This window comes from Montipora capricornis, chromosome 4 (genome assembly GCF_036669925.1).
Source record: "Montipora capricornis isolate CH-2021 chromosome 4, ASM3666992v2, whole genome shotgun sequence".
Lineage (NCBI taxonomy): Eukaryota > Metazoa > Cnidaria > Anthozoa > Scleractinia > Acroporidae > Montipora > Montipora capricornis.
The window spans coordinates 5,173,856-5,183,259 of record NC_090886.1 but is presented as its reverse complement, the minus strand read 5'-3'; the positions used below and the strand labels follow the sequence as shown (position 1 = coordinate 5,183,259).

The following is a 9,404-nucleotide window of genomic DNA, read 5'->3' as shown; positions in this document are numbered from 1 at the left end:
TAGGGCCGACTTAACGTATTTAGTTCAAGAAAGGCTGGTTTTCATGTATAATATCAGCATGCACAAGCGCTAACACATCAGAAATGACATTTGTAGACAAAACAACTTATTGTTAGTTAGTGTTTTTTCCTGACAAAATGTACTCAGGATGAAGTGTAACCGTGTTTGCTCATTTTGCTCAAACTTACACTTAAATAAGACTAAATAGTGATTTTTAGCACCACCAGAAGTCCATAATCAAGAAGTCTCGATCTGCGATGGTTTTTTGGTGTTATCTACTACTTCTAAATTGTTTGCGGAAAAACATGACGGTTTTGCGTTTCATGGACGATTCACGACCGTACTACGTGTGTGTTGACTTGAAGAATTAAATGAACTTGTTCAACGTGATTGCCCCCAAATTTTAAGCCTTTATGTTTCGACAATCAGGAAGATATTAGCCAACGTAGAACGACATACTGCACTGCATAAATAAGGAATGACCCTATATGCATTCCATGTAAAATCTTAAATAATTTTAAGCAAACTTACTCATGCAAAAATTCTTACCCTAATGGACCAAAATTTCCAGTAATAGCTTATTATACTCTGCACCCAGTTTTAATGCATGCAGTGCTGATATCGTGGTACATCTAATAGAAAACGAAGTTCTTATTTCTCGCAGCCAAGAATCGCAAATAAAGGAATCCTGAACTTTTTACAATGGCTCTAAAATTCTAGTAGTTCAGAAAGTTCAAAATAGCTAACAGCGACAACTGACAAACTGACAAAGAATACGTCAATTGTTTTTCGTACTGTCAGTATGTTGTTGATATTTGTATCGTTTTTTCTATGGATGTAACTAATTAATTAATTTCAATGCATGCTTTCGCGAGAGCCAAAGGGCGTCTAATCATAGGCTTAGCGCTGAATACCAAACGTCGAACGTTAAGGAATCGGTTTTTGAACCCAGCAAGAGTAGATATCACCTCGTATAACTGAAAGTGAACCATTTTCACTGAAATCGGAGCGGTTTAAGCCTTATAACAGTACTGTCGATTTCGCTAAAACAACTGTAAGCTTATCTTTCAAAATCATCGCTTACACCTAAGAACTGTAGCTATGGACAACCCATAACACAAGACGATCGGTGCTTGGCGTTCTACCAAACTTCCCCTGCTTCCCCCTGCATGCCATTTCCAAATTTTACTACTCACTCTACCGATTTGCACTTGTTGTGCCAGTGTCAAGATGCAACTATTCCTAGTCGTTCGGCAATGAATGTGTAGTTCTCCAGAATTTATCTGGTTTAAAAGAGAAAACTGAGATTCAATGTCCCCTTGCATGCACACCGATTTTCCTCTCAAACTTTGCGTTTGGTCATTCTTCATGCGGTTGTCAAACAGAGAACGGCAAAGAAATTTAACCAAACAGATACGTGCCAGGTGTACAGTTTTTATTTTGACTCATTAAACACATTGTGTGGACTCATGTCATGGCGTTTTAAATGACCTCGTCGACTGGTCCTTGGGTTAACTCGATTTAGTTCAGGAATATTCAAATCGAAGCCATCCAACGGTAAAGCGCAAGCAATTTTAAATTATTGATGATCACTAGTGATGGAGTCTTGTGATCATATTCCACTTTACATTTTACTCATCTGACTTAATATTCTCATTCTTCGAGAGCAGTTGGAGCTCTCAGCTTTTGCAAATCCAAGTTCAAGTCCAAGTTTATTATTAAGTCAAGGTCAAATTAATGCAAAACAACGCTATCCCGCCAATAGCTAGTTACACAATGGAAACAATTTGGCAACATAGTGGCAACAATTTGGATGTAACGCTTTATTCTTTCAGCGTTGGAAAGCGAATTTCGGCGGACATTTCAGATGAAAAAGAAACAGTAGGAAATTAAAAGGATAGAAGACGTTGAGATGTGAAACAAATTATTAGTTATTAATTTCACTTTCGCTGACGATATATTTAATTACTAACGACATCTCAAGGCTTTTACCTTGTCGATATGTGCACGTATCATTGGTTGGAAACCAGAGAAACATGGCATTGGCCGTTTTTATTCTAGGGAGGCATAATCCGTCCAGACGAATTATGCGTCGCATAATTCGTCTGGGAGGAACTTGGGCAAACATTTTTTCTGCGTCTGTTAAATTCGTCTAGTATAAAGACGGGCACAATGCATAATGCGTCTGGACGAACTTTCCAGTTTATTGAGTCTTCGAAGACGCATTAAAGTGGATACTTCGTCCAGACGCATTATGTTTGGCCAAGTTCGTCCCAGACGAATTATGCGTCTCTAGTATAAAAACGGCAATTTACACCGAGCAAAGCTCTCCGCTGCTTAACAATTGATTGATGTACTTCAATATATTGCCAAGAATTAAGGTGACCGCGGTTTTTCCACACCGTGCACTGAAACCAGCATGGGAAATTGAAAGCACCTGTTCCACGTCAGGTTCACAATTCTGTTTCATGAAAAACTTGACAAAAAGTGCCTTGTAACTAACAAAGAATTTTTACTGAAATGTTTTCCTTTAAAAATCGGCTGAATAACTTAAACGAACATTGTTGTTTCACGGTGTTGCGAGCTTTGTTAAAGTCTGGTAGGTCATGACGTACTGCGGCAAAACTTTGGCACATTTTGTAGACTGGGACACTTACTTGTTTTCCTTTCCCTTTGCAAATAACGGTGTTTTTATATTAAAACTGAAGTGCGTTTGCCATTTCTCTTACCTCACAACCACCTCGCGTTTTCAATCATCGTTTTTCTTGATTCGCCTCGCTTAATGACTTCAAAAGGTTTTCTTTGAGATGTAAATTGTATGCACTTAGCAACTTACAATACTTTATCGCATATCATGCGAGCGCTTTTGACGTAAGATGATTTTAATTGGACAGTTCTTAAACCACGTGAACAAAAATCCTGATCGCAATCAAAGAATAGGTTGGAAAAGAATAAATCGAGACGACTTGTATACGGTGTCTCGCGGTAAAATATCGCTTTAATTAAAGATACGCATTTTTAGATTAGGAAAAAAAAAGCAAGAAAATTATGAATAGCAGTGTAATATCATCAGATCTCTTTTAGAGATCGATCAGATGGCAGTCGGCAGTTAACATATTTCTTTTTAAAGAAAGACTGGGTAACGTATATTATATCATTAATAATAGTTGACACTACAGCTGCCCCTGCTATTAAGTAACGTTACACGCAGAATTCAATGTGACAAGAGCCCAGATAGAGGAATGGCCGTTTACAAACATAGTGGCTTTAGCATAAGGCAATTGCTGTTGAAGCAATCAGTACTGAATATGAAAAAGGCATTGCATAGTTTGTTGTCCTTGGAAATGTAAGGAGTAAGGGTTTGATAACGGCGGATCTTGTACAATAGATGATATTCGTATTCTCAGTACTGGACTGGAACTATCTTGCAATGGAGGCTAATGAGGGGGAATATATTAAAAAGTATTTGCATTTGAAAAGATTCCCCCTTGTTAGCCTCTGTTGCAAGCTAGTTCAAGTCCAATACTGGAAATACGAATATCGTTTGTTAAAGACGAGAAATCTAAGATTAGGAAACAAAAAGGCAAGAAAAATATGAATAACAATGTAATATCATCAGATCTTTTTTAGAGATCGATCAAATCGCAGCCGTCAGTCAAGTTTTTGCTTTGTAAGGAAAAACTGGGTGATATCATGTAATGAGCGTTTTAATTATAGTCTAGTCGTTCAATCTTCCGTATGATATTATCAGCTTTTAAGTGCACCTCAAAAGTTTCTACTTTTGTGATTGGTTTATATTGATCGCTTGTTAGATATAGCATTTACGCCACTAAAAGCTTAACAAATCCTTTCTGTTTGAGGTTGCTTTTGAAACCAAGCATCTTTAATCCTCCCATTCTCATAGGACTTCACTGATCCTGTTTCTTTAAATTTTGTCCCCCTTCTCGTCCTAAAGGAATTTTATAGAAAATTTTGTTAAAATCTCGTTCAGTTGGTATTTGAGTGAGAATATATTCTCGGTTTTCACATGACGTCACGACCGCCATGTTGGTGCCCAAAACAAAGAAAAGGCGGCCATGTTGGTGCCCCGACCAAATCCTCCGGGAATTTAACTCTATTATTATGGAAACGCTTCCTTTTGTTTTCGTTGCGAAACATGCTGTTGATCACGTGAGTGAAAACCAACAATACTAGATGTGCGAGGAAAATCGTAGGGATTGTCTTTCGTTATTATCCGGCGCTATGCATGTCAATAACTGATTCAGTTGTAAATGAATGGTAACTGGCTGATTCAGTTGGGTCTTCTAACTCGAGAGCATAGAAATGAAAAGGTGTCGTTTGTCGGCTTGACAGAAATGCTGCAAGCATTGTTCTAAACCTTATTAACAGAAATTTGTTTTTTCACCTTGTCGCTCTCGTTTCCTACACTGAATCATTTTGACTGATTTAGTACAGTTAGTCACGATTATTAACTGAAACGCTTCCGATTACCCAGAGAGCCTTCCAAATGATTCAGTCACACGGTCGGACTTTTGAGAGCAGCCGTGAGCTAAAGTTACTGTGAAGCAAATCGTAGGAATTTTCCTTTGCTGTTATCCGTCATGTCAATGACTGATTCAGTCGTAAATGGATATGGAAACTGATTCAGTTAGGTCTTCTAACTGAAACTCGAGTTCAGAAAAATTAAAAAGATCTCTAGTCGTCGTTTTGCGGTCAGCTATGTTGCAAGCATTGTTGAATGAGACCTTGCTAACGTCCTCCGCGGTTCGTATGTCCGCTGTCGCGACAGGGTCGCACTTGCCTTAGAGAAGTGATGACACATTTTATGCCTATGAAACACCTATGGATGTCTTTGAACGCGACCCCTGCCTTAAGCTCTTAAACTCAAGCATTTTTCCCGAAACCTTACGCGGCGGTGTACACCTTATTCTAAAATGGACGCCATTTTAGTACGCTTTTGTTTGATTGCCTTTTTTGGCCTCGTTCAAAGTTAAATATATTTGAAATCGAGGTCAAAAGGGCCAATTTGCAAGGAAACAAAAGCATACTAAAATGGCGGCTATTTTGAAATAAACTGTGTAGTCCCAGCAACTTAATCAATTCCAAATCTCTTCTAACTTTTGGCCGAACTTTGCGTTAATCAATTCTTATTGTGGGTGAGTTGTTAATATCCATGCTCCAAAGATCTTTACTTTATCTTAATGATAATAGAATAGTGACGGATTTGTACACCGCAAAAATCACAATTCTTTATCTGGGATGAGATCGGACGCCAGCTTGTAAATGTACCTCTGGCACCGTTTTCAGTCCATATTTCACCCATCCATGAATGTAAAAGGAGGACATACCATAACACCGGGGGTATCCCCCTAATCTTTAACCGATTTCAAGCTCTTTTGACGTGACTTCGCCACCAGTACAAGAGCTAATCCAAAGAACCTCTGTTTTCTTATTGTTGAACTTCAGACAGCGTGAAAAAATGCGGAAACGTTTTAAATCATACAGAGCAGTCGTGAAGAATTTTTGAGAGCCATTAATTAGGAATAAGTATTGGTTGATTTTAATTTCGCGCCCACTTACAATGATTTCATTATTTTTCCCGCTAATTCCTCTACGCAAACCCCCCGAAAAACAACCTTGCCGCCTAACATCTCTTTCAAGTTCAAAGGAATTACTTGCCAGTCCGTTATTTACGATGCAGCTTTCTACATTTCAAATCCAAATCGGAATGAAGCCAGCGTTTTCCATAGAAAAGGCCATTTGACTAGTCAAAAGTTGTTCAAAGTCAAAAAACAGTAGTAAGCCACTCAGGAATATAGGGAAGATACCTGTTTACAAACATTGCTGTTTGATTGTTTGATTCAACAACCAATGAGGCTCTTGTTGGCACATTAATGACGACAATAGGTGACGCCAACGATATATTCAGTTCCTACACTTCCCGGCAGCAGTGTGATTTATTACGCCATCAATTAATCTTCACTCATGAGTTTGATCGTTATTGGCAAGTTTTTGAACTACATTTTTGAGACTGTTTGCCATCGCTTTTGCTGCTAGTTAGAATTACATCTCAGGAGAGTTATCAGGCGCAATGGGTATCAATTTTGTCACTCCGCGTTTTTGAGTCACTGATAGTTGTCCATTTTGACAGGCGTAATTGACAGAATTTAAAGTATGGTCAGCGTTGTCATTCCAAAAAACGTAAAATCCATATTCTTGTCCCCAGAGGCCGCGATTCATTCGGTCAGCACTAAGAATAACGACCTCTGGCTGGTTCCGAACCAGGAAGTCCGCGAATCACGGACTTCCGGCTTGTCTAAGCAATCAACGATGTCTGCGCAATAAACAATTAGTTGCTGTGAGCCAGGGTTTTCCTTTGAGGACTGAGGCCGAACGTTTTGTCCGGTGGTTTCTCATTCCATGTCCGGTATTTTGATGCCAATATTTGAAGGATTTGTTTTATTATTTATTATTAAAATTTTTTAACTTACTTTTTAAAGAGAATTTGAGCTAAATTCAGCCATGCATGGGAAACTGATTCTTGGGTTAGCACTTCAGGATAAATTTTTATTTTCTCCCTTAAATTAAGCGCCTTTCCGACCAGTGTGATTTTTGAGAAACTACCACACCCTTGTCATATTAAAAACGTTGAAATAGTCACGAAGCGATTAAAATAACGTGAATTTATATTTTGAGATGACGTTCTCGTTGCCGTCACCGTTGTCGTTGCTTAAGCTCCCTATTAACATAGCCGCCGTGACGTCACGTGGGCCAAGGCCAGATAAGAGGGATTCTGAAATCTCTTTTAAAGCTTGCTAGCATACTTCATTGTTTAAAATGCCTTCACATTTTTCTTTATCCTCTGCGTTTAGCTCATTTTGAGCAACCTCAGAAACAAAGATGTCCTGTATTCCGTTATTGTAAATATTTTCTATAAAAAGATCCAGGATTATCTGCAATTGCAATGATTGATACCTTTCCATATTTCCCTGTTGGAATTTCATTTCTAAAATATTCAAATTGTATTCATCATTCCATGACACTTTTCCTCATTTATGTAATATAAGTTTATCAGACATAAGATTGTCGTCGATAAAAATTTCAGTCACGGTTTGATTGCGTTAAGTTAGTTGTGCCCTCTATTAAGAATACTGTTAAAATTAGTAGCTTTCATTTCGTTTTTTTCCATGGCGTATCAATTGAATTTCCTCCATTGCTTGATAATGAATGAATGAACTGCAAAATCAGCTTTCCAGATTTGAGAGGCCTTTCAAAGGTAACTGCGTGGCCACAATTATCCACGATTTGAATTTTGCAGTCCTTCACTTTTTCTGCGATAACTTCTACTGAAGAAATATCAATAATCTGAAAAACATAAAAGAAACGGTTGATATCTTTTGGTACATGTTCGTTTCTCACAAATCCTGGAACCTAAGCCTATATATAGACGTTTAAAGCCAAAGAATGGGCCTTAATCAAACAGTGCTCCATGTTGAGTCCCGAAGGATTGAAAACTTGTCGTTGCCCACCGAAACTCGGTCCCATGCAAACATTTCAACTCGAGGCTGGGCGTACGAAATCTATTATCTTTGGCCAATAAGCGAATATGGCCCATTGGGGCATGCTTAGCTTCTGACTTAGCGTGCGGGTATTTTCAGTAAGTGCATCCATAACTCGATATATACGCGCAGAAACTGAAGCACGAACCAATTATTTTTAACCTATCGACAGAAAAAGTCGGTTCAATGATTGAATTCAAAATTTTCCTTATGGGAAACAAAAACCCAACACTCTTGTAATAGCTAATTGAAAACACGCCACCTTGAAAACCAAGTACATTGAGATCGCTGAAAAGTGACCATATAATAACGTTTAATCTCTAGCCGGCAAAAGAACTGACATTCGATAAAACTTACCTGAAAACTGAAATATGTTTTCAATCTACGAAAAAAGCGGAAGTTCTTAAAAAAACCTTCTTCAGTGTTCTTCAAGTTAGCCCAACGATACTGTACAGAAATCAAGTCAACTCATGTCAAATCATAGGTTGGTTTTTGAGGACAGGGGAATACCAGAATACACGGAGGAAAACCTCTCAGAGCAGGGACCCGTTTCTGGAAAGTCCCTAAAAGTCATTTGTGAAACTGCCAACCGCTTGTTTTGAAAAACCGATCTTTTTTCAAGGCAACAAAAAGAAAAACGACTGTGGAATTTGACGACTTAAATCCTCTCCGTTCATGAAATACAAAGGTAATTGTGACACCCGCGAAAGTGGCCCGTAAAGTTTTGGGACTTTCGAGAAACGGGCCCCAGAGTAGAGAACCAACGAACTCAACCCGCATGTGACGCGCAGTCTGGGACTCGAACCCAGGCCACATTGTTGAGAGGCGAGTGCTCTCACTGACAACTGCTCCACCCCGCCCCACCCCTCCCCCCCATCCTATGATGCCCTCCTTACCTTATCGTTGTCTCCCCACAAAGTCAGAGTGGGAACATCTATATCTTCCAAAAAATCATGAACGCAGTATAGGTGATCAGGATGCAAGAGTTCATTCAGTACTTAAAAAGAGAAATGACAAAAAAAAAAAAAAAGAAAAACTTTGTGTAGTTAACCGGTTACTAAGGCAGCACATTCTTCAGGAATTTCATATATTTTCATTTCACAACAACTAAATTTTTCTTTATACCACACAATAACAACGGAGAGAGGAAAAAGACAACATAACTTATGCAAGGTATAAAATAACTAAAAAGCTAATCTAGCTAGGAAGAATAAATCTTTTATATAATTTGTGCCTTGTTTTATGCAATTATACTTTCTTAGCAAGGACCAGAGTAACAAAACAGATTGAAGCACTTGATCCCGGTGAAGGGCCTTTTCAGCGATTTAAATATTATACAAATCCAAAAAGAGCAAGGTAGGTATAACAGTGAAGGACTATATTGGAAAAAGTCAATATTTCGAAAAAGCTCTGCCTTTCTTCATCATGGTTTTACAAGCACTGAATGACTACGGTTAACAAAGACGTTACAATTTGTCCGTTAAATTCCTTATCTTTAGTGCTGTATCATATCACACGCCATATCACTATTCAAATTGTACTGTCCTTGTTAACCGAAGTCATTTGCTTGTAAAACCCTGATAAAGAAAGGCAGTGCCTTTTGAAATATTTATAACATTCCTACATGTTATATCAGCCTTGCTCTTTTTAGTTGTTTTATACGTGAACCTCGTCTTTATATCAATTACTATCTTGTCCCTTTGCTATTGGGAAAAAGTCCAACTTTTTAAAATCATTGTAGAGGAGAGAGCACATTTTCACCTGTTATGCACCTCCTCATTTTTGAACGTTAAAGCGATTATTCTGAACGAACTTTCTGGGCCCGGTTGCTCGATAGCCTATGAA

At 38.4% G+C, this 9,404-nt stretch overlaps 1 protein-coding gene across 1 annotated transcript in view; it reads right to left on the bottom strand.

Annotated features, from left to right (window-relative positions):
- Window positions 1-6,984: 6,984 nt before the first annotated feature.
- LOC138045326 (monoacylglycerol lipase abhd6-A-like) overlaps window positions 6,985-9,404 on the bottom strand; it is a 7,755-nt gene continuing 5,335 nt past the window's right edge. The window contains exons 4-5 of the mRNA XM_068891773.1: window positions 8,456-8,556; window positions 6,985-7,365 (exon numbers count right to left, since the gene is read on the bottom strand). Coding sequence (XP_068747874.1) covers window positions 7,171-7,365; window positions 8,456-8,556 — 296 coding nt within the window. The 3' untranslated portion in view covers window positions 6,985-7,170. The remainder of the gene's footprint in view (window positions 7,366-8,455; window positions 8,557-9,404) is intronic.